A 10,845-nucleotide genomic window follows, 5' to 3' on the forward strand; every position below is an offset into this window, starting at 1 on the left:
AAAAACACACCCCTGATTAGCTCTTTCAGCCAATCAGGACTTCCCAAATGAACTGGAAACAGAACTCTTTAAATGTCGACACTTCCTAGTTTCAACCAGTGCGGTGGGAGAGCAGTTCAGTTCGGAGGGCAGAACCGAACAGAAAAGTTGCTGGAGAGAACAGGAGGTTCCAGACATGATCCGAAGTTCTTCCGAGTCTTGTGGGAATTATGGAATCTTCCACATCTGAGTGGAGCCTCTGACGGACTTACTCCTCATGTGAGTCCACCCGTGAGGTGAACGTGTGTCAAACGAAGTTCCGTCACTACTTCGGACGATTCACAGCTGTTCCTACGGAGATGCTGGAAAGGTGGCGTTAAATGGAACTCCGTACCAGTGGAGACATCTTCTACAGGTAAAGAGTCCATTTCCACTACCTAAGTGTCCCGAGGAAGCTGGGATCTAATGGAGAGTGCCGTTCTGATACAGACACCTATTCCCTCATCCATCCTTTATCTCCATTTAAACTTCATTTCCCATCTTTAAAACTCTTCTATCTTGCCAGAAATTAGTCCAGATATTTTCAGAAATGTCTGTTGTAGAGCTTGAACCCAGATACCATGGCCGTATGGTCTCTGATTGTAAAGCTAATTAATTAAGCTGTTATTGTAATCAATTTTGCCAAATTAATGTAAATGTTTGATGTTAAACTTTGATTCTGTTAATAAATGACGGCATGCATTTTGATGGGTCAAAGAAAATTAACGTCTCACGTCACATTTAATCGTTCAATGCACGGTAGAACTCAGTCCAGAAAAATGAAAGAATCCGTTTAATTTATGAATAATATCTCACAGATATATGTTCATTTACACATGGACAAATATAACAAAAAAGAAAAAGGTCAGAAGTACTCTTGCTGGGGAAGTTTGCAGACTCCAAATAGATGATTGCTACAGAAACCACAAGAGGGCAACAACTCACATCTAAATGTGAAGTTATTTCAACAAATTTTCAAGCATCAACCTACACCCCGTGAAACTTACCATCATTATGTGAACATGTACAAAAACATGACAATGTTATAGTATTTCACCATTTTTTTTGCCTCCCTTTATGATTTCCATCTATAACATTTATCGATTTACCTCACATAAAAATACAAACTACTTTAACAGCTATTGTTACTAAAATGTACTTGTACTGGTGATCAAAATATATTATTTTAAGGTTTCAGTAGAAGCAGATTAACCAAAGCAACAACGATAAAAGGCGTTACATGGGCAATAAGATCTAACTGTGAGGGTGAATAAATGAATAAAGTGGGTTGCTCAGAACTTTACAACAGCACCATTGCTATGGGCCTACCTTTTGGAATGCTCTTTAACCAAGTCATGCTCTTTCTTTCACCAATGAATGTAGCGCTCCTGTACTGGTCCTCTTTTATCATACGTACTATAAAGACTCAGTACATACTCATAAAAAACATTTTCTCTTTGCAAAAATCCGTCTGGATTCCTTTTCTCTGAACTGCTACTTTACACTTCACACAAACCAGCTAGCTGCTACACAATCTACATGTCTGTGTGGAAATATTGGATATAGTTGTAAAAATAGACCAAAGTATGCTTATGGATCATTATTACTGCCAAACATCAAAAGGAGAATAGTGTTTTCACCTGTGTCTGTTACCAAAATATTTTAACCAATGAACAAATTTGAATAAAACCTGCAGACAAAAATCGTAGGATGAACATAAACCACCTTCAGTGGTGGTTTTTGATATGTGCAATGCAGATAATCGCACGGGGGGCATGTCGACAAGGGCGACACGAGCGGCCCCGCCCTCACACTCTAAAGAATGAAACACATTATTTCATATAGACTGTCTAGCCTACATATCAGTTTTCTATTGCCCACTTGCAGGGAGTGGGCACGCTCTGCCAGATGCAGGGCGTCTAGCTTCTGCTGAGGTCTGACACACAGGTGGTGAAAGAAGGAGAGGGAGATGTTCTCGTCTCCCTTACTGGGCCAGGGATCCATCTAATTGTACATCTAATACAATTAGTTTGCTACGTAAATACCAGGATTGATTGCTCCCAGTCAAAGCACATTTCGTTCATAATATTGAGCATACAGCCAACAGTTCACAGCTTATGTGTGTGAAATTGCTGAAAAAATAATACAGAAACAAATGTGCACACCAAGAAAGGCAAATGAGTTTAGGACTAAGTAGTTTTGACTCATGCTGGGAGAGTGTCAATTACACACATGGAAGATGGACAAGAACAGATCAAAGCCAGCAGGAACAAGAGAAGAGAAGAAGAGGAGAAATGAGCTAAAGATGAAGGTGTGCAGCTGTGTCATCTCTTGGAGCATGACAGGTGTTTTGTTATATAGGCTATAGCCTGTTGCAAGATAGGCTTAATTAATAACATAAGACACTAACTGTTGTTTACATGTAGCTGCTTACGATGACATATTTGGTTTTGGGGCGGCTGTGGCTGAGTGGTTAGAGCAGTCGTCCTCCAGTGCGAAAGCTAGGGGTTCAATTCCACCAGCAGTCACATGTTGAGGTGTCCCTGGGCAAGACACTGAACCCCTAACTGCCTCCAATGTGTGTCCCATCAGTGTCTGAATCTGAGCTAAAAAAGCACAGCTTGTTTATTTTTTTTGTATAGATCTAGTAAAGTGCTGTATGAATGGGTAAATAAGGGCACATACTATGATGTAAAGCACCTTTGAGTATCTTGATAAGATGGAAAGGCTCTATATAAGTACAGTCCATTTACAACTTTCAGCAGCATTAGTCAGTTTTACAGATATTAAGCTGAAGCTTACAAGAAGCTTAGAGACAATCACAACATACATTGAGGGTAACGCTGTATCATGAGATTGTGCATAAGGTGCTCTTTAAAGGTTTGACCAGACCAGCTACAATTTTGTCAGTTCTCATTTTGAAATGATTTTAGCCGAAACTATTTTTAATTTAATACTTCAAATACAAATATGGAACAAGATGAATCCTGATGCAAACCATTCATAGGGTCCATACCGTTTTATTTGTTGTGAAATCAAACGGTTAGGAACTCCAACAAAAGCACCAAACCTTTGTATGTGCTGCTGAAACTTTGTATGTTGCATGTTGGGTTTCTGGGGTAACAGCACAGCCCAAAGCTATCCTGAAGTGTTTGCTTGGAAGGATCTGGAATCTTGCTGTTTGCTTTTTAAGGCCTGATAGGTCTCCAGCAGGAACATTCCTGGGGAGAGAAGGCAGAGCTTTCCGAGGGGCAATTGTTTCAGATTGAGCAGGGCGGATACAGGGGGTTCTGAATCCTGGATGTTTGCTGTGGCTAAATCTTATCCATGGAGACCCAACATGAAATTAGCATGGTTCTCCAACCTTTCCAAATCTCTATATCTTCTCTTCACAAGCAGGATTCATGTGTATTTTGGTTCATTTTGATTAAAAACGTGTTTTTTTTATGCTGAATTAAATGAAAAAAAAAAAAACATGCAAATGCATAAAATTGTAGTATTACCATTACGTCTAACAGCATTCAAAAATGTTTGTATGTAGCATTTACCATTACAAGCATTTAAATCCAAACGTCCATAAAAGACAGGTACTTTTATCATCACCTTCTGCTAATAAAGATATGAGACCATGAAATTGTCTGTGTGTACGTGTGTGTACACGTGTTTGTGTGCGCGCGTGTGTATTGAACCTTTGTCTGATTGTTTGCACAATGTCTCAAGAGTCAATAGACAGATTTTGATGAAAGTCTCAGAAAGTACAGTAATCAATGGATGTACATTTCAACTGATCAACTTTGGAGCCGCTACAATTAAACGTTTCAAACACAAAATTGGCTATAACCTTTTCACTTTTACAGATACTGAGGAGCGGCACGGTGGAGCAGTTGGTAGAGCTGACGTTTCTCAGCGAGAAGGTCGCCGGATCAAATCCCGGCTGGGGGGGCCTTTCTGGGTGGAGTTTTCATGTTCTTTCCGTGCATGTGTGGGTTTTCTCTGGGTACTCCGGTTTCCTCCCACACCAAAAACCAAAAACATGCATGTTAGGCTGATTGGTAACTAAATTGTCCCTAGGTGAGTGAGAGAGTGAATGGTTGTTTGTCTCTATGTGTCCCTGTGATGGACTAGACACCTGTCCAGGGTGTCCCCCACCTCCCACACAGTGTCTGCTGGACACGGATACCAGTGACCCCCCGTGACTCGAATAGCAAGAAGTGGGTAAAGATGATGGATGGACATATCAGTGCTGAGATATCTAGTGTGGTAGTAGCTGAGAGTAATTTATAACACATTCAAAATGTCATCTTTGTGTTAACTTTGTTTGTTAGCAAAATAAACAAAAAACAAAATCATCTCATCGATCACTGGATAGATTTTAATGGAGCATTCATAAAGTAATTACAAGATAAAATCTACAACCCAATTCAAAATGAACACAACAGCTAATCAAACATAGCAAAGAAAAACAACATAATTCAGTCCATTGTAAACGTTGAGGTACAACTTGATGTGATAGTAGCTTTTTATTTTTATTTTTTCAAGCTTAGAGGCATCTTCAATATATACTAGTGCTAACAGATGTCAGAAACTCTTTGTTTTAGATTTTGGCATGTAAGATTGCGAGCAACATGCATTCCTATAGGAATTTCTGCTTGTATTAAACATTTCTTTGAGACAACTTTGTCAAAACTAAACAATTTCTATTTATTTGGGATAATGAATGTACAATTAACATGAGACAAAAATGCCATGCTCTTTTACTAGTACACGTCTACACTCCTGCGTAAGTGCCGTTGTAAAAAAATGGCTTGTCTGTCACACAATGACCTACGACCTCAGGTGTCCATCTCTGAACTTTGGGTTTGCTATCCTGGCCAGGTCGGACAATGACGGTGCTTCTAGATGCTACAGAGGGGTCTTCGTCAAAGAAGTTGAAGGGTCGGAGAAAGAAGCCCACAGCGTTGCCAGGTGTTGCTGTGTTGGGGATGTCTTCTGAATGAGGCACATGGAGAAAACCCACTGTGACCCAGGCTACCAGGTCCTGCACACAAAAGAGTACATATTCCCCAGGATTTTCTCATTAGAACAGAAATTGTTTTTATTCTTCCTAAAACAGTAAATAAAAAGGAATGCAAGTGTTTGGGAGTTACATTACCATGTTATTAAGGTCTGATGAGCATATTGTCCTATGAAGAGTTGATCTTAACATATAGCATAAAAACTATGGGCCGCGTATGGCCTCTCCATTTAAAAAGTTGATTATGTATTACTTTCGACATACTGTGGATTTGGTTTAATTTTCTTGTTTTACTTTTTTCTCTAAATAACCACCAACAAAGCAAAATGATAATGAAGAACAATAATGTTCAATGATAAGATACTGATATCTGAGATATCTTCATTTGGTGAAACTTCTGTGCCGAGCATATCTATTCACACTTTGATGCTTGGATTTGGTCTCTGAGTGATACGGTCTCCCAGTTATGACAAGACTGGTGGCATTATGCCTTAATAATAAGCTTTGTTCAAATATGCACTCTGAGATTAGACAAATTCTGCTGCTTGGATTTGTCTCATCCCTGGCTTGACAGTCCTTTTGTAATAAATTGATACAAAGCAAACAAACTGGGTCTTCCTGTCTACCTTATATTTTTGACGACAGATAACAGCAATGCCACAAAGGCTGGTAATAACACTTAATATCAAGTTTACAGTCTTGGTAAACAATATTTATTTTTGTTTATATATAAATAAGCAAGTAAGTCTTGGCTCCAAATTGCACTGTTAGTTTTTCTGACATTCATTCCATGATCACACCATGGCCATGCATAATGTACAGTATGTCATGTAACTGAATATTAAGGTCATACCTTGTTGACTATGTCTTCATTGTTGCGGACGAAGTCCTCAAAGGATACTACAGGGTCCCAGGGGTCATTCTGAGTGTAAATACTGCTGCTAGTGATTTCACTATCTTTATGGCGTGTCACAGCCAGAGGATATCTGGAAAGAGATAAGTCAAAGTTTGCATTGTACGATAACAGTTGGTCTTTTAGTTAATTAGTTTAAAAGTGATATCAAAGTATTGTGTTGTTTTTGTTTTTGCTTCCTTTGCTTTTGTAAATTAAAAATGTCAAGATAAGAGCTTGTTTGAAATTTTGGGTCAAGACTTAGCTTTCAGCCTTGCCACACAAGTCCTTACACTGGCTGCCTGTTCGTTTAAAAATTGATGTTAAAATGATTTAATTGGTTTTCACGGCCCTTCACAGCCAAGCACCAGACTATACCAGAAAGACAGATTTTCAAGAATTTTCATTCAGTTCATCTGGACGGTTTCTTTTTTTGTGCTGAGACGTTTTGCCTTCCATCCAGAAGGCTTCATTAGTCAAGGGAACACACAACAAAAAAACTGATTTTTCCCCCCAACAGCTTACTCCAAAGTGGAAAAAATACGTTATGTTGGTGCTAAGATGGTATCTGGGGTACGCCAGCAGTTTGACATGACTGTTGCCGAGGGAGACGGCGGGCACCAGAGGAGAGTTCATGCCCCAGAAATCGTCTTAGAAACAATATTTAACTGTTTTTTTTGTTCCACTTTGGAGTAAGCTGTTGGGGGAATATCAGTTTTGTTTGGTGTTTCCTCAGACTGATAAAGCCTTCTGGATGGAAGGTGAAATGTCTCAGCACAAAAAAAAAAAAGAAACTGTCCAGATGACCTGACTGGAAATTGTTGGATTTTATACCTGGATTATTGAGCATGGACTTTGGTGAAAGATGGGTTTTGTTTCTGAATGAGGACATCCACTCATGTCCTCTGGTTCCTCACTTTTAGCTGTTCCACATATGTAGCAGAACAAAACTTTTGGGGATCCTGCTTTTGCACTGAGACTGTGGAATGACCTGCTCGAGGGTCTGAGGGGAGTCCATAATTGTGTTACTTTTAAACGTGGATGAAATACCCATCTGTTTGGGCTGGCTTTTATATAGGTTAGCTTTATTTTTATTTTTTCCTTCTTCACTGGAAAGTACTTTGAATTACATTTGATTTGTATGAAAGGTGCTATAGAAACTAAACTTGATTGATTGATCACAATAGGTGATCTTGTGAAAGTGAAATGTGTCTAAATGTCTTTAATAAGGAATTACTGGTATAACACTGTCCTGGAAAAAATACACTGATAGTTGAGGAGCTGCCATTTTGCGTGCCGCTCAGGTTCTTTCAGATTTTTGTGACTGTGGCTTATATTCATCTCAAGGCTAATGTAAAAAAAGTATCTTAGGTTATCTCCCAAATCCTGCAGAAACTTCAGCCTCCACCTCCATATTCTCCCTAACTTAATTCCAAGTGATTTAAATCACTGTTCCCAGGTTAAAACAGAGAGTTTCACCAGTATGTGTCCTGTCCCACTAGGGGAGACAAGATCAATGACCAATGTTATAGGTCTATTAAAGATGCCTATAAATCAGTTCCTAAACCCTCACTGGGTTCAGCTAACTCTGTGTGCATTCAGCTCCTAAACGCTGGACATGTCCACAGGGAGTGAAAGTGACAACCAGGAACATTAAATTGTGGTCTTAGGATGCCATACAGTCTCTGCAGGGCTGCCTGGTTTGGAAACGTTCATTAACTCATCTTGTTCAGTTCCTAGATATTGTACTGTAGGGATACTGATACACCTGTAAAGGCTGTTACCACTTAGCCCAACAGTAAACTGTGGATGAAACAATGAAAGATACTACTTGATAAAAAAAAAAAAAAGATCAGGCACAAGGTAACATTGCTGTGCTAATAATGGTACAAATGGAGAATAAATGGGAAAAGGGACAAACTAAATTAGAAACAAAAATCTTTAAGTTTAGGATAAAGAATCTAGGTCCAGTCAGTGATGGCATCTGGACTATGGTAGGTCAGACTATCAACATGACAAAAAGGATTTCACTTACAGGGTATGCTTCAGCTGTGCTTTGATTTAAGAACAGATATATCAAGGTAATATAATCCATTGTCTTCTCTTTCTTCCAAAATTACATCTTTTTTAGCAATTGTAATCCTAAAATCAATGCAAGACCTAAAGGGTTTTGTGGTCTAATGCTCTCAAACTATGATAAGCAACTAGATCGTATTTTTAAATACATATATAACTTATTCCATTAGCAGATGGTTCCCAAAAAGTCAGTCATGGTTCCTTTTGCCAATCAAATCACCTTAAGTGATTAAAGAATAAGGAACAATATCAAGTACCTGCCTCCCTCCTATACACACACTTGTACTCTGGCTTATTAGGACTGACTTTCATTCATCTTCTTCCAATTGCATACCTCTAACTTTCCAAGTTCATTTCCACCTGCTACTACAAATCACAATGTCATCTGCAATCATCATAGTCCATGGGGTTTCCTACCTGACCTCATCTGTTAGTCTGTCTAACTCCAGAGCAAACAAGAAGGGGCTCAGAGCTGATCAGTGATGCTGTCCCTCTTTTATTTTGAAGATATATGTCATTCCTCCAAGACATCTCACTAAATGGACTGTACTTATATAGCGCTTTTCTATTTTATCGTGATACTCAAAGCGTTTTACAACACAATCTGTGTCCTCATTTACTCATTCATACAGCACTCTACTAGATCTCTACAAAGCTAATTGAACAAATCATTCTAAGGAGACTAATCAGTACTGTATCTCATTCATACACAGATGGGACACACATCAGAGGCATCGAGGGATTCAGTGTCTTGCCCAGGGACACTTAGGCATGTGACTGTTGGTGGATTCAAATCCCCAACTCTTACATCAGAGGATGACTGCTCTAACTACCCAGCCACAGCTGTCCAATCATAATATGTGAAGGCAATGAATGCTTACAAAGGCCAGTAAGTATCAAGTGAGGTATGGATAGAAGGAAAAGTTTACCTCACAATGTTCAAAGCACATCAGGGTAAATTATTTTTATGCAAGTGAAACTATTACCATTGAAAAGTATATTTGATGTTTATTGTTTTGTTTTTTTTGCACTGCCTATTTTCTTTTATTGTTGACAATTATTTAAAAATGTTTTTGGTCCTAAATTATTGATATATCTATCCATACTTTATGCATTTACAAAAATCTTACCTATGTGTGTGAGGTCTGAGACATAGGACCTTGCGTTTTGCTTTTAACATCTTTAACAGTTGAATGTTATGGTACTGGGTTGTCAAGATTCAGTCCCACAGACAGTCAACTACTTTACTTCTGTTCCTAGGTCAGCGATTAATTCCTTTATATGTAGTTCCCCTAGATCAATAATGAGAATTTACACTAAGGAAGACTTAAATGCAGACTATGTCTCATTTTAGACATAATGTTCAATACAGATTGGTATAACTTTATATTTATGAACAATATAAAAACACAGAACAGCCTAGTACAGTTACTTGGTATTTTGAGAAGCATATGAAATATGTGCAATTACCTTGCCCAACTAATGCCATTTTCCTCTCTCCAGCCTTTAGGAAGAACACTATGTGCATGTGAATTATACTGAATACGATAACCCTTCTGGTGCCCCCATTTACTCTTCTCATTAGGGTTGTAAAAATGCAAATAGCGGGGAAGTTTCTTGCCAAAACGAAAAGCAGCTGATCGTTCAGTCTTGTGCTCCGTCCTGTGTAATTTGGATTGAACAATGAAATTCTTTGGGCTCCATGGATTTGTAAAGTTTACGTATTTTAGTTCCATCGTCTCAAAGCTGTTTTCTCGACCTGTGAATAGAAAAGACAAGAACTGACATGCACCGCATGAGCTGCACAAACTTACTGTACATGTAAAATGTTTGTTGTCTATTTAAACACCAAAAATTTTATTGTTGCAACAATTATTAAATCCCACCATCTATCCATTCATCCATACACCCATTTTCAACTGCTTGTATAAGCTTGCATCGTAGCATAGTGGTATAGTGGTAACAGGTCAAAAAGAGAAACCCATGAATCGATTCCCCTAACAAAACTGTCTCAATTTCCCCTGAGATCACCTCATGTGGATCCTGGGAAAGGATATCAATTATCCCTAGCAAGTACTAGAGTTTGCCCTGTGGTATCCCCCAGAATGATATATTTGAAACACTTCCAAACAAACAACAGCTGAAGTTATCCTCAACAGGATTCCTCACACATAGAGTGTGTTCCAACTACAGGGGGATCACGCTCTTAAGCCTCCCTGGTAAGGTCTATTCGGGGGTTCTGGAGAAGAGGATCTGTCAGATAGTCAAACCTGGGATTCAGGAGGAGCAGTGCGGTTTTCGTCCTGGTCGTGGAACACTGGACCAGCTCTACACACTCAGCAGGGTCCTGGAGAGTGTGTGGGAGTTTGCCCAACTGGGTGCTTTGTGGACTTGGAGAAGGTGTTCGACCGTGTCCCTCGGGGAACCCTTTGGGAGGTACTCTGGGAGTATGGGGTACCGGGCCCTTTGACACGGGTTGTTAGGTCCCTGTATGACAGTGTCAGAGCCTGGTCCGCATTGCTGGCAGTAAGTCGGGCTTGTTACCGTTGAGAGTGGGACTCGGGCAAAGTTGCCCTTTGTCACCGATTCTGTTCATAACTTCTATGGACAGAATTTCTAGGCACAGCCAAGTTGTTGAGGGGATCCGTTTTGGTGGCCTTAGGATTGCGCATCTGCTTTTTGCAGATGATGTGGTCCTGTTGGCTTCATCAGATTGTGATCTACAACTTTTGCTGGAGCGGTTCGCAGCTGAGTGCGACACGGCCGGGGTGAAGATCAGTTCCTCCAAATCCGAGGCCATGGTCTTGAGCCGGAAAAGGGTAGAGTGCCCTCTCCGGGTCAGGGT

General features: G+C 39.7%; 1 protein-coding gene across 1 annotated transcript in view; it reads right to left on the reverse strand.

Annotated features, from left to right (window-relative positions):
* Positions 1 to 4,513: 4,513 nt before the first annotated feature.
* The window catches only part of aoc1 (amine oxidase copper containing 1), a 16,005-nt gene continuing 9,673 nt past the window's right edge, over positions 4,514 to 10,845 (reverse strand). The window contains exons 3-5 of the mRNA XM_037694220.1: positions 9,471 to 9,759; positions 5,886 to 6,018; positions 4,514 to 5,056 (exon numbers count right to left, since the gene is read on the reverse strand). Of these exons, the coding sequence (XP_037550148.1) occupies positions 4,787 to 5,056; positions 5,886 to 6,018; positions 9,471 to 9,759 (692 nt within the window). The 3' untranslated portion in view covers positions 4,514 to 4,786. The remainder of the gene's footprint in view (positions 5,057 to 5,885; positions 6,019 to 9,470; positions 9,760 to 10,845) is intronic.

This window comes from Nematolebias whitei, chromosome 20 (assembly GCF_014905685.2).
Source record: "Nematolebias whitei isolate Nwh7 chromosome 20, NemWhi1, whole genome shotgun sequence".
Classification (NCBI taxonomy): Eukaryota; Metazoa; Chordata; class Actinopteri; order Cyprinodontiformes; family Rivulidae; genus Nematolebias; species Nematolebias whitei.